The following is a 23,230-nucleotide window of genomic DNA, read 5'->3' as shown; positions in this document are numbered from 1 at the left end:
TCTTTGCACAGAATAATCTGTTCATCATCATCATCATCATCGTCATCATCTGGTGCTGTCAAATCCTGATATCTGTATTATATTTTCTTTAGGTGCATTCACAAATTGCATATCTACTTCCTTACTTCAAACTGCTTGTTGTTACTCCAGAAATTCACTGGTTGAGAGATAGTACCATACTTTTGTGAGTGTTGAGACCAAGGCAGATAGACAGTGTGGGAGTGTTGGAAAATACCATGTGGGTATTATAAAGGCAGAGAATTCTTCATCTTCTCCACATTTTGTGAGTGTTTGTTTTGCTAATTCAGTTCCAAGAAGATTAGATACAAGTTGGTAACACCCTTTTATGGCATCTAGGCTTTTTCTGTTACACTGAGCGCTTCCGTGAAGCTGAAGGAATACTGGAGTTTGAAATGAATGTTTACAATATGCATTTACCAGTGAAAGTTACAAAAACATTATATTTTTACAGCACAGAAAAGTTAATTCAAGCTGTAGAAGAAGATATCGAGCGTGAAAAGGTTGTGGCAGATGACATAATGAAAGACATGTCGCAGGAAAATCAGGCTAAATATCTGGAGATAAAAGCTGCTAATGAGAAACTCTCCCAGGTTAGCTTGTTCCATTATGCTTACCTAAAATACTTCTTAAACTGGCTTTTTGGGGTTTAGATAAAATTTAAATACTGAAGAACTTGACAACAAAGTAATATAATAAAAAATCTTGCTGGTGTCTTAATCAATTGTAGAAGTACCTGGAAATAAAGCAATTGGCTAAGACCAAGTGCTTTGCCTTCTTATATTTCATACTTTAGGAAGAAATAATGTTCACAATTTTCTGTTTGAATTTAGGGTTTGACATGCAGTTTTTAAAAGCCACTGCAATACTTAGATGTTTCATCATGTGTAAAAAGCAAGGAAAAAGGAAAAATAACCCCAGCAATTTTTGTAGTTCACTTGAGTAGAAAGTTTTCTTCTTGTGTAAAAAAGTGAATCTGACTAGCTTTTTCTATTACTATTATTATTATTGTTGTTGTTGTTGTTGCTGTTGCATGTCTGAATGTATCTGAAAAAAAAAACTGGGCTGTATAAAATGTTTGTTACTTCACTAATCATTATGTTAACAACAGGAGTAACACTTCTAGGCTCTCTGGGAGATCCAGTTCAAGCAAAAGTTCCTCTGTATGGTCTGTACAGAGATGAGTTCCATGTTTTCTATCTGTCTTAGAATGAGCTGAATCAGTAGTCAGGGCTTACCTGTCTCTTTCTGGACTATGAAGAATCAGTTATGATTCAGATTTTAAAATTTGACTCTACACTCCTGAAATACAGATAATAAATTCTACTGGTGGTACTGATTTAAAAAAAAAAAAGTAGAAAAAGTGCAAACCATTTTTGGTAGTAGCCCAGCTGCAAATAACAATGATAAGAGTAATGGAAAAGTTGGATGCTGAAAGCAAGTGTTTATTACATCTGAGTTATGTGAAGGAGCTGAACAGGGTCTTGTCTTTCAAATTTTTAAGAGCAGCAATGGGACAGTTTACAGCATTTGATACATACTAAGGTTTAGAGCAAAAAAGTAGTTAAGTAGTAATTTTTATCTGAATTTTGCATTTTGCTTCCTCTTTAGGAATTGGTTGTTCAACAGCAGGAATTGGATGCACTAAATGTGAAGGAAGAGAGTCTAAGAGCTGTATGTATGATAACAAGTGGTCATCTTCACTGAATGCTAGTGTAAAGAATAATACAGTCAGAAAAATACCCATAATTTCTTTTCCTTAAATTTTCAGACACTGTAGGATCATGCTCTAGTATGGGAAAGCAGATATGCCTTTCTGGTTTCCACTAATAATTTCTAATCAGTTTTGGGTAAAAATATCTTATTTTTTTCATATTGGGCCTTTCATGAATAAAAGGATCTATGACCTGAAGCATACAGTCAGAAAGTATTATTTTCAAATACTACTAGATATTTTTTAGTCCTTTTGAATGTTGCACATTGTTTGAAATCCCCTAGAAACTGTGAAGTAATAAATCTCATCAGAAAATTGGCCCAAGGAAGAACTTGTAAATCAAGAAGTAACTGATTGGGATATTCTATTTCAGAAAATGAAATATTGACAATATAGATTATAAATTTTACTTTTTAGAAAGTACTTTGTAAAGTGCTTTTTACTGTCTCTGTGCTTTTTGTAAGAAATAAGCTTCACTTGCAATGTATAGGTAAGTGTTGCTTAACTAAAACATGATTGCCACAATGCTCTCTTCCCATCTGAAAACAGCTAGTAGGTGTTTGCTTTTCCCAACAGGAAATAGCACACTCTGCGGTGAAACAGGAAGCTGTGCAGTTATATGAAAAGCTCCATGAACTCAAGGAACATCGAGATCGAATGATTGCTGAGGATAAGAACATGGAGTCTCCACAGGAGGAAAGAGAAAGATTACTAAAGCAGGCAAGAATAGAAAATGTTGTTACGTAAAAGATTCTCCAAGCCAGTGTTATTGGGGGTGATAGTACTTGAAAATACTTAGGTTTGAACTTTGCCTTTATTTGTCCTCTAGGCAGTGCAAATAATCTGACATTAAAAATAATTAATGAATTGGAAAGTTGGGATATTTCAGGTCCAGCCAAAATCTGGAGACCTATTGTAATGGGTTCAGAGGAGGGCTGTGAAAATAATCCCAGGTCTGGAGCATGTCTTCTATGAAGACAAGATAAGAGAGTTGGAGCTGTTCATTTTGGAGAAGAGAAAGCTCTGAAGAGACCTGATAGCAAAGTCCAATACCTAAACAAGGCTTATAAAAAAGTGGGCGAGTGACTTTTACACAGGAGGTTACTTGTAACCTAACTCCAGAGAGTATCCTTGTGAGGTACTGAACAGATATACTAGTCCAGGAGTAATTGGATCACTTTACAATGGCCTATACTGTAACTGGCTGTTGGTACTTCATAGATTTTGGGTCTGAATGACCAATGGTAAGTGTATTTCATTTTTTAAAGTATGATTTTTAAACATTTGGAAGACATGCTTAAATCTTCACTTTTTGTTGGACTGTGTCACAGATTTGTGATTTCAAATGCTAATTTTCTATTCCCTGTATTTTGAATTCAGATTTTTTTATAATTTTCCTTTTTTCATTTGTAGATTTATTTCATATGTTAAAGTTGTTGAACTTTTTTATAGGTTAAAGATGATAGTCAAAAAATTGCAAGCATGGAAAGACAGTGAGTAACTCCATTATACTGTTGCTATAAATTACATGTACACCCTAAAGACACATTGTGTTCCTTCACAAAGTCTATTTCTATGGACTTTTAGAACATCACCGCGTCTTCAAACCTGTAGTAGTCTAACCTTCCATAGAGAATAGAATATGTTCTTCTGTTTCAGGTAAACAAGTTTTATAGTGATAAGACATTTAGATCTGCATAATAATACTTCCATCCCTTAAGAACACACGTTGAGAATATAAATTTGTAATAGCACTGACTTAAACTTGTTTAAGGCTGAAGAAGACATTGATTTGTAAGAGATGCTCCTCTGAGACAGCTATGAAATTGAACCGTTATTACACTGCAGTCACATTTTTAAGTTTATGTGTTCTTAAAGCTTTACACTGCAGTCACATTTTTAGCTTTATGTGTTCTAAACTCTCCTAAGAGTTACATAAGTTCCATTCTAAAGAGTAGAAGGGCATTGCTTCTTGATTCTTAGGTACTGGGCCTTTCCAAAGACTGGCCAGAAAGTCAAGTAAATTTTATAATAAATAGTAATGTATTGAGGGGGAGATAAAACAGTACCATATTTTCTGGTTTTGAGCCTTTTGATTTCTCTTTCTTGAAAGAAAAACTGAGATAATTCATAAAATCTCTTAAAATCAATATTAAATTCTTTTAAGCAATATTTCCAACTATAATTATTTGTTAATTTTTAATGCATTTTAATTGCATAATGAGTTGCTTAACAGAATTTTTTTAATGAATAACAATAACAAAGAATTATATTTGAGATTTTATGTAGAGATATGTTAAAGGTAGTTTCATTTCCCACTTTGATTACACAGCAGAGTGACTTATTTGGAAGTTTCTTAGTGAATTTTACTAAATACAGTTTAATTGCAGTTTAACAGTTATGTTGTACCTCCTTGAAGGTACAACAATACTCTAAGAATAGCAACCAGCAGAGGGACTAGTTGAGTAAGTTAAGAATTACTGATGACTCAACAAAAATTGTTTTTTAATTAAAAGGAGCTACAGAACTTCTATTTAATAAACAGAGGACTAAGTGACAATTGATTTACATATAGCTTTTATAATAACAAGAATCCTGTTATTCTTTTGGGTTTGATTAAATCTATATTTTCTATTTTTATTCTTGACTTTTCGGTTTTGTCTAAAATAAAGTAAGTCTTTTACAACACAGTTTTAACCTTGATTTTCATTATCTATTTGTTAGGTTGGCAGAAGTAAAAGAAAAAATAGATTATTTTAAAAAGGTCATTCAACGACTTGATACAGATCTGGAGAACCATCGAGGTAATATGATTAGAGTTGTAGCAGACTGTGCAGAGTCGCGTCTGATTGTTCTATAACAAACTGTTATACCTAGCAGTTGCTTAAAATTTTGAGGCTTATGCAGTAAGTCAAATACTCATCAGCATGAAAAGTTCTGTGCCTACAGGTACAGCCTGTTCTTTTCAGACATAACAAATGGAGAGTACCCACCTTTAGTGATACATTCAACAAGTTCATATTGAAAATTACCATATAAAATAATAGGACATCTGTCTGGTTTTCTGTCCAGTTTTATTTTTAATATTGTTTGGGGAATAGAAGTTTATCTTACTGGAAGCACTGCAGAACAAATTCATATTTCGAAATGCTTTAATTAATTTTACCTTTTACATTATCTGTTACACTGTCAGCAAATGTGGAATTGAGGATATTTAATAGCAAAGTGTAAAGTAGACCGAGTTCAGTATTATTTTTATCTGTCTTTGAAACTTCTTGGGTTGATCTTGGCAAGAAGAGTTTGTAAGCTGCCCGATAATGGTCTTAGCTTACACTGACCTCCAGCAAACACATGCTGCTGGTGCTTAGGCTAGGTTAGTTTGGAATTTGCCCTAGCACTGGAAGTTATGGTTCTGTGGTTACTTCCTCTTCTGGAGGAAGTAACTTCAGTTTGAGCACGGGCCCTTAAAAGCCGTAAAAGGCTATAGATAAAAGGAAGATCCATGCAATGGATAACGTTATTTTGGTTATAAGAAATCTTGTTCAGATAGGAATTTGATAAATATATGCCTGCATTCTGAAAGTCTTTACAAATTTTTAACTTCTGTAGGATTGAGGAATTATGTTCTTCTTGCTTTATGCCTTTTCTTGTGCAATCAATGTAAAATCTAGCTATAAGTTTATTCTGGGTGAATAAATATCTAAAAATCTGCCTCTAAGCAAATGTTTCAGACATCTGTTTATCATCTTTTGCATGGCAAAATATTTCATATTTCTACAGATACTTCATATTTTTGGAAATAATTTATTAAGACTGCTTTATTAGCTTTGTGTTTCCAGGTAATATCATTGCAAACTTTATTGTTCTTTAATTTTTCCTTTTTGTTTGGCTTGCAACCATTTTTTTATTTTAACTTTGGAGAAATACAGAAGGTAAGAAGGGAGTTGCTTTTCACATTTTATAGTTCAGTGCGCACACACAGTCATTCGTTGCTGGACTGTCTCTTGTTTTAGGAAAATAAATTTGTTGAAGAGGAGTTTGAAGCATATGGAGGAGAAAGCACATGTTCTTTGTCAGCATATCAGAACTAGTCAGAATATTCAGATTCAAGTTATTTTGTGGTATAATGCAGAGGGAATTATACCTCTTTGTGTAACACTGAGGGACTAAAGAAGAGGAGTTTGAAGCATATGGAGGAGAAAGCACATGTTCTTTGTCAGCATATCAGAACTAGTCAGAATATTCAGATTCAAGTTACTTTGTGGTATAATGCAGAGGGAATTATACCTCTTTGTGTAACACAGAGGGACTAAAGATACTCATAAAGAGTAGCTTTCAGACACAGAAATGTAAACTGCCAGTGCTGCCTTCCCAAGTGAATGGAGAGAAGATCACAGAGGGCCATTCATGCTTCTGCTCTAAATCAGTATCTTGGTGTGTCCTTGAAATTCCTGTGCTCTCTCCTCCCCAATGACTTTACTTCTGGATCAGTATTTAAACATTATTACATAGCATTCCCAAAATTCAGCTCTAAAGTTTTTTATGTATATATAAGGTGAAATAGCCAGTAAAAAAAAAATAGACATTTTAACAAAGGATTATTTAATATTTTAGGATAAATATTTCAGTGTTAGAAATATATCTGAGCAGGAAAAAGACGAAACATACAATGTTGGAATAACTATTTTTAGGTTTTATCTGAAAAAAATCTAAATAAGTAAATAATTCACCCACTTATTACTTGGCCTATATACTAGCAGTAAACTTTAATGATTAGTCAAAGTCAGCATTAACTCATAATGCAACAGACTTAACCCTTCATACATTGAAGATGAGGTTAAGACAGTTGTGTATTAGTGGTGTATTTGAAAGAAAACTTACTGAAAACACATCTCAAAATTGTGGAGTGCAAATATTTTTTTTCTATAAACACTTGACAGATTATGTAACTCTGTTTCATGGCTCACCTTTACTGGAATTCTTAAGAGTAGAGCAGGCTAAGTCATTAAATAATGGAGCCTTGCCTTGCAAAATGAAAGAGAGTGTCCAGCAAGGAGCAAAGCCGCAGCTGCAAGGAAGCTGAAGCAGAATCAAAGTCCCTTACAGCCCCTCAGGTGTTCTTACTGTTTGTATATACCAGATAAAAAGGAAAGCATGGGGGTGCACAAATAAAAAGTCCTAGAGAAATTTGTTTGCTCAGTTTTATCTGTACTTATTTGATTCTTTTACTTTTTATCCTTTAAAATTAAAAAATTATGTTAAAAATAAAACAGACTCAATTAAAAATGTAGATGTTTGAAACTTAAAATTATTTCTAGGAAATGAATTGTCTCATCTTCTTGTGACAGATATATCAGGTGTCCCACCTTACTAATACTTACAAATTATGAGTTAATTATAATCAGTAGTTGAATTTAAAAATAAGGTGTCTATGAATGTTATTCCTTACTTCTAATACCAGTATATTGAAGGTGTATGGAAGTGTTTCCAACTTAATTGTAGAAAGCTTTCTTGCATTTTATTTTCCTAGACTATTGCTTGTACAGTTCTCCTGTTTATTTCCTTGAGAATATCACTTGCAAGCTGCATATCCTTATGAAAGTCTATTCTAATAGGTGAAAGTGCATTTGAAGTGGCTCATATATTAAACAGGACTGCAGAAAGTTTTAACTAATCATGGTGCCCGAATACAAAGAAGCATTTGTTCTCCATTGTTGAAATTCACTTAACTTCAGAAGCGCCTGTGAATTTCCTTTGTCCAAACCAAGTATTTATCTCCGTCCTATTATCAGAAGTTGTAACCTTGAAAGGTGGTCAAAATTGCATTGAGGCTGATTTGTTACACTATCTTCTATTTTAATATAAAGATATATATAATATAGTTAGTTGAACTGACTACATTAAATGAAATAGGATGAATCCTGTAGCTCCTAGGCATGTAGAAATTTTATTTTTGAAACAGACATTTTACCTTCATGAAGGAGTCCAGGCCTGAGACAATGTAAAGTTAAATCAATGATACATGTCTTGTAGGAGAAGAAAATTGGAAATACAAGGAGTTGAAGAAGAGGGAAGAGAGCATGGACAGTAAGTTGTCTAATATTATTTACCTAATACTGTGTGTGTGTGTATATATGTATATGTATAGATATGTATATATATATATATATGTGTGTATAGATATATATATATATATTATTAAGCCTAATTTCACTAAATTACAGGTTCTGGTTTACTGTTAAAAAAGGTAATTTATATCGGCAAAGAACTGGTGTGCTGATCTTTGCATAAAGTTCTGCATTCTTGTTCTGTGGACAAGATAATTGATATCTTACATGACAGTCACAAATATTCAGAGCATCTTTCAAGGCTTTTTATCAACCAATAAATGTCTTAGGAACACAACTTTATTTTATGAAAGCAAAGTTGTAATTAATGGATTGAGTGATTAAAGCAGAACTTCAGCATGGAAGACTGTAGATAAAATGTAATTCTATAAAATTAGAACTTCTCATATCTGTTTACTCAAGATGAATGTTTCTAAAGCTTTGGTACATGTCAAAAAGTTTTAATGCTGTAGAGACTTCAGAAACAACTAACAGAGGGTGAAAACAACTGACTTTAAGTATACCTTATTCCTTTCATACTGTAGGAGACAGCTTACCGAAAGAGTTGGTCTGTTACTCAGCAAAAGGGATAATGGTCAGTAAACATGCCATGGAGGTTCAAGGGATATGATACCTTTTTTAAGTGTTCTCTAAAAATGTTCTGTATAACTTACGGCTATCGTGATACTGAGAGAAAGGTCTAAGCTGATAATAAAAGAAGATTAATAAAAAACACAGCAAGTTTCTGTGTTTTCAAATTGCCAGGTTTCCTGAGAAGCAGAGACAAAAGCTCACTTGATCTGGATTTACCATATTAATACAGATGGAGTCTGCAGGGCTTGACATTTTGGGTTTTAGTTCTGCTTCTACCCTTCATTAAAGGTTATTGCTACAGTTTTAGATTTGGGGGACCTGAGACCTGAGAGATTTGGGGGAACATGCCAGGAGTCTTAAGGATGGGGAAAGAGGAAATATGGTGCCTATGCAGAGGAAGAGGGGACAGGGAAATACAGGCTAGTCAGATTAATATCAATTTCCAGAAATAATTTGGGAAAACTATGCAAGCTAACAATATGTAAATGTTACAGGAATGGGAATATGAATAACGCTTGTATTGATTTGTCAAGTACAGACAACTTTTTTTCCTTTTTTTGTGTCAGAAAAATACTGCAGAAAAAGGAAGGTGTAGCAGATTATGTGTACTTTAACTTCAATATAACTTCTGCTGCCTTGTCTTTTTAGAAGCAAGCTAGGCAAATATTGTCCATTATTAATCTATATTGTGCATTAAGTTAAAAAAATCATTAGTTTTGAAAGATTTGGTGCCAAAACTAAAGGATGTACTATGTGGGGTTTTGCAGTGTGTCAGGTTGTCAGTGTGTTCAGGTTACACAGTATTTTCTTAATCAGTTGGATGATGGGAGAGAGTATCTGACAGCAGTTACAAAAAATGGTCCATCAGAAAAGCTGAAATCATGTTGGAGGACATAGTTAGAATTTAGTATACATCTCTTATGTTAGAAATGAATTACAAAAAAGTTTGGAAAGGACTAAGTGTAAGTTTCTACACTTGGATGGAGTAATCAACAGCAAAAATGCAGAGCATGGAGCGATTCATAAGGTACAGCTCTGTGGTATGACTCAGAGACTGAAAGACAAAGTGAACGTGGCTGAGCAGTATCAAACTAACAAGGAAAATACCACAACAGTGGGTGTACATTGGAGTGTAATTTTTTTTGAAATCTGGAGTATTTTTTTCCCTGTGCATCAAATTCTTCAGATGGGAGTTCTGCTCATAAAGAAGGGGGCTGTCAGTGCTTAGGAAAACTGATGGGAGTATGCAGAAAGCATGACCTGCAAGGAGATATAAAAAGAATTTGTCTTTTATTTTAGAAAATTTAAGACAGTTGTCAAATGTGTAAAAAGGCTGTTTCAAATAATAATGGAATAATTTATTTCTGCATATATGTGGAGGATAGAAAAGGAGTAACATACCACAAGGTGCAGAAAGATTTCAGGTTGGATATTAGTAAAAACTTCCTACCAATAAAACTTATCAAGCATTGAAATAGGTTATCCAGGAGAACTGTAGAGTATCTATCAGGAGCTCTGTTTGTGAAGAATATAGACAAACATCTGAATTACAGACATAGAGCTGGTTTTGTCTTGGAGCAAGTGAATTAATTTGATGAGCTCTTGAACTTTCTTGCATTCAAGGGTTTTTATGAATCTGTGAAATACACAGCATTCGCATGGAACAAGGTCAATAAGCTGACAAGTTTCAATGTCTCTACCACCTGGCTTTTAAATAAACAATTACAGTAACCTATCTGAAGCTGTACTGCTTCCAATACAATACAAAGTTTTGACTGGAAATAAGATTGCAACCATAAAAGTAAGAGCCTTCTTTTTCATGTTTGTTAATCCCTAGATTTTCTAGCAACTTTTGAAGATGTAAAGAATCAGGAATTGGAACGAAAGGCCCAAATAGAAGCCAACATTGTTGCACTCCTGGAGCACTCGAGCAGGGTAAGCATGTAGTATTTCCATCCTCCTTTGGCTAGCTAGGACTTCAGACACACAGAACAGGAGAGTGGCTGGATAAAGAAGGATGGTGGATTTTATATATTTATATTTATCTACATAATTGTATCTTGAAATGATTAAACATTAAACCATGTACAGCTGTAGTTAAAAAAGGATTTGTTTAATTTCTCTCTTTTTCTAGGGGAAGAGCTTTGAACAGTGTATGATATTGTAACCAGAACAAAGGAATATTTTCATAATTTCATGACTCTGCATCTCTGCTATAACTAACATTAATAATGATAAACATTTCCAAATACTGCAAATAAAACTACTGCAATATTTTGTTTATCCACAGTTTGCAAACCTCAGTTCATGGGTATTCTGTCACTAGTTTTACTGAACTAAAAATATTTCAATTGTCCCTCTATTAAAAGTATGTCTGAACTACCCTGATGCATAATATTTAGTGTAAATATTATAAATTTATAATGTAGCAGTTCAGAAACTGTTCCTATTTCCAGTCTGCCATTTTTCTCACTTTCTAAACTTATATTCTTTTTAATGTTTTTGGCTCCCATGGATTTTTTATGTTATAGAAAACTTTCACCTGACTAATATTTTGATTCTATGATTATTTTAATTGTCTCTTACCTCTTTCAATATAGTATACCATAAGGTATATTTTAGGCACTGTTACTTACTTTGCAACAGACGTATATGACAGCACAGTTTATATTTGCTGCATATTTATTTCATCTGTACTGGCCTGTCAATACATCTTTTATCAGAAGTTGGCAGAATGCAAGTCATTCACATTTAAATCACCCAAATAACAGACAATGTCATAGGACCGGAGAGTTTCTTACTTATCCAATTACCAGTTGTTGTTTCAAAAATACAGCATGTTCATATCATTGTTGTTGGTAACACACAGAATCTGAATCATATGAAACAAATTTCATCTGTTACCAATCAAGAGCTGAAGATTATGCAGGAAGACCTCACTTTCAAATCAAGTGAAATGCAGAAATCACAAAGCACTGCTAAGAACCTGATTACAGGTGAGATCAGCGAATTTTCTAATTAATTCCTTAAAATAATAAAGACTACCTGCATTGTTACACTGATATCATGTAGAAGACTTCCAAATATTAGATGTCAAGTGATCTCCAAATATTAAAATACTGTGGTAAGTTCACAAATTGAAATGCTTCTTGGTAACAAGTTACTTATTTTCATCAATTTATTTCTATTTGTTTTATTTATTTATTTATTTATGTCTATTAGATGTTGTATACTATGTATTTATAATAGGTATGTATACTTATTTATATTTACCTTACTATTATCACTAAATTATCATCTTCCTTGCACAGATATATGTTTAACAAGTGTATTTCAATACAGGGGTTGAATTGAGCTAGAATTTTATTTTACCAATACTTGCCTCAAAATAAGATCTTCCATCATCTTGTGTTTAATAAACACAAGATTGTTTAATAAACTGAATAATAAATAAACACAGGATTGTTTAATGAACAAGAGTGTTTAATAAACTGAAACAGAGTCTTACACATTTATCTAACCATGAATTATTTGTAAATGTAGTTCTTAGTATCACTTACTTATGGTTTATGCTTTTCCAAATGGATACGTACCACAGGCAATTAACTGGCAACAGTGAATAGCTCTCAAATCCCAAGGCTTCGGTTCGGCAGAGTGAATATTCATTTTGACTTTATTTTCTAAACGCTCAAATACTTATTAGCATCTTGAGGATGTTCTCTGTAATTTCAAAAAGTAGACAGTAGTTTAATTTCATTCCTGTAAGAAGTATCTCTTTAGGTCGTTATTTGCACTGTTTATGGTAAAATTATCCTTACAATTCTGTGTCTTTGCCAATATCATTATTGGTTCAGCAAACCTTTCCTTGTTTGTTTGGCTGAAAGGAAGGGGCAGGAATTAAGAACGATAAATCATTTTTTTAGAAGGCTGTTTCATGTTGTACTTCACAGTAATTTTCAACATAGGAGCCAGTATTGTGACTTCAAAGTAGTTACAAGCAAATAAGTTATTTGGCACAAAATTTTAGAGAAATTGATTTTCTGTTGTATGATTTAACACTAGTGTTTGCTCATCTGCAAATACTCATTTTGCAGTTGTAGTGTAGTTTGAATTTTTGGGCCTTATATTAAAAGTTCAGATATGACTTTTTGTTCTTCCATATAAGCATAATTTCTGACTGTTTTCCAATATAAGGATGTTTTGGAAGCATGTAGTACTATAGAGGCATTATTGAAAGAAAAATTTCTTTCTCTGTAAGGGAAGAGGAGGAAGTTACAGTACATGATTTTCAGCAGGCAATTTAAGTTATTCCTAAGTAAATGTCTGACAGCTGGGATTCACAGACAGTATAACAAACAAGATTCCTTCAGAAATACAGTGAATGCTCAGTTTGCACAGTTGAAGTTCCTTCTAATCTTTGAATTATAGCATAGCCATCTTCAGAATTCTTTTGTTATGATTAAAATCTGAATTTCCATATTTTCTTGTTGTAACAAAGATATAAAAAGTCCACTAGCAGAATCCTTAAAAAAATAAAAAAGAAAAGGAAATCATGAAGGATAAACAAAAGTGCTGATGGCATAGTTTCCCAAAAACATTTCCCTGGGTCACTGTAGTTTGTTCTGAGAATTTACCACTGTGTACACACTGCATGCTAGATGCTGCAACTTCGTGGCCTATCAGAAGGAACTGGTCTGCATCCTCTTCCTGTCTCTTCCCCTAGAAGAATTTTGAGTTTTTTTCAGTTTTGAGTTTTTTTCATTGAGTCTGCTGCTGGATAAGGATAAAATTTTCCCCTTACAATTTCATTCCTTTTCTCCAGAAAGTGTGAATGGATAGGAATATCTGTTGCAGTGTCGCCATACTTGTATTAGACAGAACAGTCCAAGAAATTTTTTGCCTTTTTGGCATTTGGGTTGGCACTAGTCTTTACATGTAAAATAAATTTCAACTGGTCAACTATGTATAATTTTAAAATAACAAAATACAGATATTAGAACAGCTGTATATAAAGTGAAAATGCTGTGATCAGACCTAGGTAAATCCTCATGAACATCTATAGTTGTTTTCTGTTTTTTCTCTCCAATCTGAGTCTATTTGTTAATTTTATTTTTTACTGTTTCTGATCTAAAACTCTCATTTATTGATTTGTCTTTAAACCACAGTGCTCTAGGAACAAGAAAGGAAAGAGGTGATTTGTTCAGTTGTGGTTTACAATCTGTCATTGACCAATGCCTGAAACTTCATTGTGGAAGACTGAGCAGTTGTAAAATATTGTAGACACATTGAATGTGTTTTCTTAAGTCCTTTGCAGTGGAAGGCAGATTATGAATTACTTATATGTGAAATAATTAAAAATATTATAATTTAAAATATTTCTTTTAATTTGCATGGCATTGTTCATATTTATATAAATGCTCCTTGCACATAGAGGACACTTTCAATCTTACCTTATGGATAAGCTTTCCTCAGGATAATTGCAAATGGTACAGAAATCTTGCTTTGTTCTTTTTTTTTATTTTGAGGTTCCTAAAGAAATCATGAAAGTGCTCTGTAATATGCCAGAAATGTTGATAAAAGTGAGTGTTTCACTCTAAAATATAAGTATATGGCATAAATACACAAGCAGAGAGATGAGTAGCAAAATCTTGCTCTGAGTCTTTTGATCAGGTGAGATTTTCCCATGTAAGTCCACTGACAGAACCATACCCACAGTTTTTGGAAAGGTGAACTCTCTTTCTATCACATGGACACACCTGTTTTCTTCTGCCTTAAAGATTTATACTGTCTTGATTAAGTTGGGGAGGAAATTTTCTCTCCTATTTTCAGCAGATGAGCACAAATCTCAAGATGCAAATCTATGCCAATAAACGGTTTTTTGTGCAGTCTTATCACTCTCAATAGCCCATGTTGCCTGATACTTTGGAATGTAGTAAGAAAATGGCATTTTCTCTGTTCTTCTGAGTTAGACACAGATCTGAAACATAAGATGATATAGCCATGTGTTCAGTGTTCAAGAACGTGAATGAAATACAATGACAGGTCAGATCACAAAACCATCCAAACTAAATCTAGCCAATATCTAGTCCTTCCTGACTCCAGGTTAATAACTTACCCCAAGACTGAGTCAAAGTACTTTTATTACTTTGTGTATATATTGTTTCTTCTCTCCCACATGTCTGGACAGTTTCAGTCTCTACAGTCCTCTTTATGTCGTAATCCACCCACAGTTTTAATTTCTTTAACTATGTAACTCTGCTATGTTTTTAATGGCATCTCAGAAGGAAATGCTATATATTATAGCCTATGTTGATGTTGTAAGCTGTGACACTTCTTTTTTGAAGAATATATGAAGGATATATGAAAATGTTTTCCTCTACAAAGCAAATGTTTACAGCAAGTTTCACTATTTGTTGTCCTAAAACCAAGTCTTATCCATATTCATGCAGCACAAATAAAAAGAACATGATGCTAAAAAACTCATAAAAATACTTCTTGGCATTCTGTCTGCACTTCTATTGCATTGCAATAAACTTTTTGTAAGTTATCACCACTGCTTTAAGATTGTGGTGCTATAATTAATTGCATGGTGCTATAAACATTACAAATAGAAACACTGTTATACAGATCATCACATTTTCATTACTCTTCACTTATGGATTATAATACAGTAATTGTAGTGTGTGAGTCTGACTTGTGGCATGGTTGTGAAGATCAAATTTATTGTTTCCTTCACATTAATGACTCCCAAAAATACAAAAAAATCAGAAGTATATTTAGGAGTTGTTTATATTGGTTAAATATAGCATAAATCTTTATGTAATGGGCTGTGTATTTTGAAACAAAAGTACTGTTAATTAGAGATTGTGTTCCTGGTGATCTAGAGAGTCAAAAACTGCAGCTGGACCTACAGAAGATGGAACTGTTGGAGGGCAAGATGGTTGGTGAACTGGCTTCTCTTAAAGACAAAATTGAACAGACGAAAGCAGAGTTGGAGATCTACAATAATTTGCCAGCTCTGAAAGCATCAGGAGAAGAAAAGAAAAAGGTAATGAAAGGGATAAAACAAAGTGTGTGCTTTTGAACAGTTAGTGGAAGGGAATCCAGTTTTGTGACTGACAGTCCTTCTGACAGCTGAAAAACAGGATTGCACATCAGTGCAAATTAATCCAAATACTATTTTGCTTATATGTGTGACTTGTTAACTGGGTACATGTAGCAGGTATTCAGCTGGGTTTCTTTTGATAACCTCCTTTCACAAAATCTCCCCATTCTATTTTAGTGATTCAGCTAAACGCTTATGCAATTTATGGCTGCCCATAGCTTTGAATTTAGCAATCTAACACAGAACACAAGCAAAAGAGAATTTCCTACAAATTCTTAATAACAGCATTCCCACTAGTGCTCATACAGTATTGTCTAAGCATACAACTTGGTCATAATCATTGGTTATTATTTTTGTTAGAGCATGCAGTGCTAGAGAAAAACATATGAGTTCTTTACGCATGTGCATGTGATCTTGTTCTAAAAGGAAAAAAAGTAGCATCTTAAAAGGTAAATTGAAGTAATGTGCCTGAAGCCTACATCACATGAACTCATCCATCAATCAGTTTGTGTTGTGTTTTTCCCTAACTAGAAACTCGAGGATGACAAAGAAAAATTAACAAAACGCAGTCGTGCTTTTAAGAAAATAATGGAGCATTTGAATACAGAGTATGAGACACTAAAGAAGGAGCTGCAAGAAAATGAGACCCATTCTCAGGTATAGGTCAAGTTACATATTATTCCTTCAGTTGTTTGTTTTTTGGTTTTGTCTTTCTCATACACATGAAGCATTGTATAGGCAAAATCTGTTTGTTCCTTTTCAGTGAGTTCTCTAAGTCATGTGTTGCAAGTGTGTAACTGTATTTGCTGTTTTTAGACAAAAGGTAATATTGTGCCAATAAATGGCTTGTAAGCTTTGGATTATTAGCAGAGATATTTCTGAGCTAAAAGTTTTGTGAGTCCTTTGTTTAAGTGTTTGTGTTAATCTTGCTCAGAACTCTGTACCTTCTGCCCTTCCTTTGCTTAAGTAGTTTGAGGACAAACTTAGAAAGAAACTTCAGGGAAAAAAAGGTCACTACTAATTATCTAAGATCTCTTTCGCTTTTAAAGTCGTGGTGATTTTTTTTTCCTTTAAATCTGTGCTAGTAATTCCATTTTCCTTTTTCCAATTCTGCTCCTTGCAGGCCACTGAAGTTTTAGGGTCTGTTCACATTTAAACAACTTAGGTATATATGTATGTTTGTATTTCAAAAGTGAATCAGGAAAGATGTTTATAACTTTTTGATCGGCTTCTATTCTTTCATTATAAACACACATAAATTGCTATCATTTTGGCAGCATAACTTTACTGGTAAATACCTTTGAATGCACAGAAGAAAAATAGATAACCTTAAAATAAGGTGGAAAAGGAAACTGATTTTTTTTAATGCATTTCGCTGTTTTTTATTGATTTATGTTGTTGAGATATTTGTCCTTTAGAACTGTTTTTTTTTTTTGATACAGTTAAAAGCTGAAGGTCATATTGTACACGTTTAAGTTGACTTTCTTTTGAAATTAATGCTGTGGAGCAGATGAGAAGACATAGCTCTGACTGAGGCATATGTGTCCATTTGTAGCACAGGATTATGATAATCATTCTAGGCTGAAGATACAAATCCTGAAAGCTACATGCCAAAATGTGGAAGACTTCAGATACTGTGAATCTTTTTTGCCAAGATCAAATTCTAGGGTTTAGATAAATTAGAAATGCATACCCAAACAGTTGTAAGATACTTGCATAATGAGTCTAAGCATTTTATATAAAATAGTAGTTGTATGGAATTTCTTCAGTTCATTAAGCTATGGCAGTTCTATTTTTATGTGTGTGAAAGGATTTGTTTCTTTACTTCTTATGTCCTGAGTGTAAAAAAATGAGGGTGAATTAAGATATGTCTTATAATAACTGATTATTTGACATTCATCAAACATTTTGAAGTACAAATAGTGTTCATAAATGTGGAAGACTTGGCCAGTTTTGCAAGAGGTCAGCTGGTCTTCAAGCAGTTACTGTAAAAATACACTGAATCTTTCCTTTTCTCTGTGCAAGATAACATGTATTTCAGTTCCAGGCTCCTTTGCTGGCTGTTATGTGCAGCAATGTCTACCAAAAGGACAATAATAATTCTAATTAGCCAGAAACACCTACTCTTGGAAACGAATGATTGCCTTGTTTGCTGCAAACTAGAACACTAGATTAACTGATTCTTTACTGTTAAGGTTTGAATTATATGGAAACTATTTTCATCTCTTCCAGCTTAAGGAAAGTTTTAAACTAAAATACTGCAATATTTGCCTTATTTATTACCTTAGTTTCCACTTAAAGTTTAGTCTCAGAATGGTTTTTAGTTTTACTTTTAAAAATAACATCTTCATATCTTGAAGTGCAGAACCTTGAACAGTAGCATCAGAAAAACAAATATAAAATTGTATTCTAAGGAAGCAGCCATCAATATAATGTCCACATTAGTTTCCTGTTGATGCTGAAAGTATTGAAGAAGTGCCAGCGCTGAACCCACACTCCTACAATCTTCTCGCTGCAGCTCTGTTCTTATCACAGCTTCTGGCATCAGACAGGAAACTTAACTATGGAAGTAAGGAAGTTTCTTCTGTGTAGTGCAAAGTCCAAGACGGTGTCAGGAAATATTGTATCTCTGGTGATTTTAGATTTTACTGATTCTAAGAAGAGATCCATCTAAATGATATGGTGCATAATTAGAATTAGTATCTCCCTGAATTGTTCACCTTTTTACTTCTGACTTGCCTGTTAACTTTCTTATATGACAAATCTTGAATTCTCATCTGATTTTCTCATCTGTTGTTGCATTTGCATACAGTATTTTTATACAGATGGATTATGAAGTGCTAAATTATATATGCAGGTTAATCAGCAGCAGCTTTAAAAGCATTTTGCCATTGTTTCTCATTTCTGTGGTTTTTATGTGAAATAACTTTGATCTTATCAGTTGATAGAGTACAAGGTACTGATACAAAATTATTTGTATAAATATATAAATTGGTAATTATTATAAATAAATTTATAATATATAAATTTATAATATATAAATGGTAATTATTACCATTTTAATTTTTGGCTCTTTTTGTTGTTTTGTGTTTTCAGCTTACGAATTTGGAGAGGAAGTGGCAGCACCATGAGCAAAATAACTTTATGATGAAGGAGTGTATCCTTTTCTTTAAGAAGTAAGAGTCAAATTCACACACTGTATTAATTGAGGAAGAAGTCTGTTTCCTCCAGCAGAATAAGACAGGACGGAATGGGCTGCAAAAGACAGGGGAGGAGGGGAAAGGCAATCCTTTGCAATTATCTGCTTAGCTGATAGATATTATATATAGTGAAACTTGCATGTGTTGTCTGAAAGAGTTTTACAGAGTCCTTGCCTTGCAGTCTGGAATTTTTCCTTCTTTCTCAGGTTTTCCGCAAGGTTACATATAAAGATCTTCACATCTCTCCAGTCTTATCTGATATTAATCTGCCAGCGTAGCATTGTTTGAAAACATGCTGGGGTGGGGGAACTGTCTTGTAGCTCTATTTTTATGGAATTCAGATTAATAAGTTGCATTCCAGTAATCATGTCAGCAAAATCATTACTTGCTGATTTGCAAATGGCTTTCATAAGATAGTTTTTGAAATTAGGAAAAGCACTGAAATTTGTTTTAATTAAAATTGATGGTTCTTCTCATCTGGTACTGTTTTTCCATTTTTCTCCTTGGTTATTTATAGAGATCTGAACAGGACCAGGCTGTGCTTTTATTTTATATTCTAGGGACAGTGAATTCACTGCAATAAAATTACTTCTTTAAAATTATTTAAGAAACAAATTATTATTTAAAAAATCTGAAATCTCCAAGATGCACAAAATCACCATTACGTGATTACAGTACAAATGTAATTGGTAAAGGTAACATCAAAACTAGACCCCACGATCTAGTAGTGTGTTGAGCGATGAACATTCCTTCATGTCTCAGAAAATAACATGGAGATATATTTCAGGCAATCCTGTGTTAGGCTAGCCATCACAGAAATAATACTGATGATGATGGTAATTATTTAGTAATTAATGCATATACATATAGCTATATGTACATGTAAACATGTAATGTTGTTTTCTGCAAATACCAAATATCCTATTTCTCAAAACTGCTACATGCTCTAATTCCTAGAAAAATATCTGAAAAAAGTCTTGAACAGGGTAGTATAGTTGGAGCCACCTCCTCTTTGAAGGAGGCTCTACAGTAATATTTTATTAAGGCAATACTCTTAAACACAGTTTTTCTCAACAGAAAAGACTTTAAAACAAACCAAGAAAAAAAGTTGATCAGGATATTAAAGTATCTCCTAACTTAGTATAAAACATTGCCTATCCAACTGCAGACCCTTATACAGAGTACTTCTGTCTTCTTGGGCTACTGGAGTGGGGCTGCCTTCTTGAACTGGGGCTTCTGTGATTTGGTTTGCAATGTACCAATAAGCAGAGTCCTGCATGAGGAACTTACTGCCTATATATATATATATATATATATATATATATATATATATATATATATATATATCATATATATATGAACAAAAGTGTCTTAGGTATGTAATCGCTCCTTTTTTCTGAAGTGCTTGTCATGAGATGGCGGCTAGTAAATAAGTGTAAATCTTTTAGCCCTGGTCTGAGTTTTTTCCACTATTTTCATCCCTTGACAGTTTTCACAGAAGGAAATGTATGATCTTGTGGTTCCCTTGTGATCTGTGATTATGCTCATATTTATACTGGGAGATTGTTTCCTTAATTCTTTTAATCAGTCATAGCAACAAAAAGTCAGGAGAGTGACTACCAGCCAATAATGAAGAATTCGAGAAAGCTGGTCAAAGAATACAACAAAGCTCTCATAGAAGCTTTACAGAACACCAAGAACTGAACCCAGGCATTTCCTTCCTGCCTGAATGGACCAACAATGAGAGATGTGCAAAGGCCATGTGGAAAGCTGGACTACTGAGATAATTTATTCACCACTAGGGTGGAAGATATTCTTAAAATTATTTTTCCAGGTTTTTAGAAGTTACAGGTTTTAATACTATCTCTCCTTTTGCACTGTTTAAAATTTTTAGAAATAAACATCTGAATTTTAGAAACAAAAAGGAGATCCTGCCCAATGAGTTACTGAGGCCCGTTGCTGAATTGCATCTCAAATGTGAAATTTTAGTCTGCTTTACACCCTGAATTTCTAATTGCCTTGTAGTCCTACCCCTGTCAAACACAACAGGACTGCTTTACACGCTGTCATATGCATTATCTTAAATTAAGTGCATAATAAGATAAATGGTAACATCAACATACCATACCTATATATAGCAATTTATACCAAGTAAGGAAAGCATCTAAGGATGACAAGCATCTTTTAAAGTCAAAATAGCTTCATAGTGTAAAATCTTACAATAAAAGCAAATGCCAGCAAATTTTCATTTCCTAATGGAGACTTAACTTTGTTATTTTTTAAATTGTAAAGAGCAAAATCTGATAAAAAGTAGTGAAACATAGCTAACACTGATTTTGTGTGAAGCATTTTACTGCTGTAGTATTCACCAGTAAAGGAAATAGCAGAGAAATTTATTGTATTTTCTGCAATGTGTTTTTTCCTCCAGTTTCAAGCGGCAGTGTCATATGAAACCTCTGACAAAAATCCACAAGGAAGAGTTTCAACATAGAACAAAAACAGGGCTTATATAGAAAATAACAATGTGCTTTATGATACCAAAATTGCAGAAAACATTTAGATTAAAAAAAAAATCCATTTATATATTTCTCTCACATTCTACATGTAATGTATTTTATAAACTGCTTATTGATCATTTCTTTCACCTGGTATGTTGTAAGCTAGTCGCAATCAAATAGAAATAGCACAGTTGACTATAGATAGAAATCTTAGCTGAACAGTAAGCTAGTCTTATAGACAGAAACTACAAAAAAGCACTAGGATCTGGATTTATAGTTGTTCTGCTCTCTTAGAAAAGTTTTCCAGAAAAGAGGTGGACTATGCGCCTCACTTCATGAAACTGGAGTAGACAAATTATTAGGAAATGTTCTGAGTCCATTAAAATAGTTCTGTATTTTTGTCACTAAATTTCCTCAAATCTATGGTTGTCTTTTTGAGTACAAAAAAATCTGTAAGCTAAAAATATGGAAGATTTGTGCAGAAAGCACTGTGTTTGCTAATTCAGCACACTGAATAGTGTTGCTCTGTATGTTTAGAATATTTAGAGATAATGGAATGGGATTTCTATAAACTAAGGACTGTTATCTAGGGGAAATTCCCACTAAAGTCTCTTCCTTCCTGTCAGAGTTTCAGCTATTCCAGAGAAAGCCCATTATTTGCAGAAATAAAGTTGAAGTCTAATATTCTCACCAATCGAACTATCAGCCAGAGAGATCACCTCCTGAATTCCACTTGTGCTAGAATAACATATTGCAATGAACAATGGAAAAAAGCTGCAGACTGAATAAACAGATTGCTTTGACTTTGCTTTCTCTCAGGGCAGGGGAAGGTTTTATTCCTTGGTAGGGATTCTGTAAGGTAGCGTGGTAAAGCTTACAGGTTTTTTGCTGTACTCCCAGGAGATGCCTGTCATGAAATCCCTTTCTCCAGCATGCAGTTCTGTTCCTTCAGTAGAAACTGAAGGATCTTCAGATAACCAGTTTCTGTGTAAGAGTCTCATCACTCAGTCTTTCTCTTAACAATTCACCCATATGCTCCTTGATAGCAGTCATAGTACCCATGGCTGAAAAGAACTGTATAGATTCAGAGTGGTTAACTGTGTGGCAAGTGTTTCATCTCCCTCTGGAAGATTATTAATTCACTCCTAGTAGTGAGCTGTGTAAGTTGTACCCTTATGTAGCTTCTCAAATGAAAATCACTTTTTCTTTATATATATATATATATATATATTTTTAATACAGTTTAAGTACCAGACAATGTTTTTTCACTGAAGCTCCTGTGCGTACATCAGGACATGAATTCAGTAACACAGGTCTCTCTCTACCCAGACAATCTTTTGTGCATTTTATACTATGACTTCAGACTGAGAGGACATGAATTAACTGTCAGCATCTGCAGAGCGGAGATGCTTAAAATCTCTTCTGCTCACCTTTCTCAGCAGGGCTGAGTAAGTATCACCTCCCTCAGTCTGCCTGACAGTGCTCTTCCTAACTTGCTCCAGAATACTGCTGGCCTGTTTTGCTGTGCGTTGTTGTCTATTGGTCAGCTTGGTGTACACCAGGAAGGGCCCCCAGGTGCTTCTCAGTAAAGCAGGTTTCCAGCCACTCAGCCCTCAGTGTGCATGGGTGCCTGCATTGTTCCTCCACAGGGGCAGGACTGTGCATGCATCTGTGTGGAATTCCAGTGTGTGGAACTTCATGACATTCTTGGCTGCCCGCTTCACCTATTTAGATCCCTCTGACTAGCACTACACCCATATGGTGTATCAACCACTCCTCCCAGATTTGTGTTATCTGCCAGCTTCCTGAGGGTGATCTCTGACCCATCACCCAGGTCATTGGTGAAAAGGTTAAACTATATTGCCCTCATATCCATGGCTGTTTTATTCCACTACTGCCTGGCCTCCAACTGGACTTTAGGCCACTGACCACACAGAGAGCCCCAAGGCTGCTCATCTAACCATACTTTGTCAGGTTATCTGTGAGGATTTAAT

The 23,230-nt window shown here is 34.0% G+C and overlaps 1 protein-coding gene across 3 annotated transcripts in view; it reads left to right on the top strand.

Moving 5' to 3' along the window:
* Positions 1-21,373, top strand: part of IFT74 (intraflagellar transport 74) — a 36,060-nt gene extending 14,687 nt beyond the window's left edge. For all 3 annotated transcript variants that reach the window (XM_030968577.1, XM_030968575.1, XM_030968576.1), the window contains exons 9-20: positions 473-611; positions 1,630-1,692; positions 2,309-2,452; positions 3,185-3,225; positions 4,457-4,536; positions 7,766-7,819; positions 10,271-10,368; positions 11,303-11,429; positions 15,318-15,481; positions 16,070-16,195; positions 18,635-18,695; positions 20,327-21,373. In XM_030968577.1, the coding sequence (XP_030824437.1) occupies positions 473-611; positions 1,630-1,692; positions 2,309-2,452; positions 3,185-3,225; positions 4,457-4,536; positions 7,766-7,819; positions 10,271-10,368; positions 11,303-11,429; positions 15,318-15,481; positions 16,070-16,195; positions 18,635-18,695; positions 20,327-20,442 (1,213 nt within the window). In that variant the 3' untranslated portion in view covers positions 20,443-21,373. The remainder of the gene's footprint in view (positions 1-472; positions 612-1,629; positions 1,693-2,308; positions 2,453-3,184; positions 3,226-4,456; positions 4,537-7,765; positions 7,820-10,270; positions 10,369-11,302; positions 11,430-15,317; positions 15,482-16,069; positions 16,196-18,634; positions 18,696-20,326) is intronic.
* The last annotated feature ends 1,857 nt before the right edge of the window (positions 21,374-23,230 follow it).

This window comes from Camarhynchus parvulus, chromosome Z (genome assembly GCF_901933205.1).
Source record: "Camarhynchus parvulus chromosome Z, STF_HiC, whole genome shotgun sequence".
In the NCBI taxonomy this organism is placed as follows: Eukaryota; Metazoa; Chordata; class Aves; order Passeriformes; family Thraupidae; genus Camarhynchus; species Camarhynchus parvulus.
This window is presented reverse-complemented; position numbering and strand designations above follow the sequence as displayed.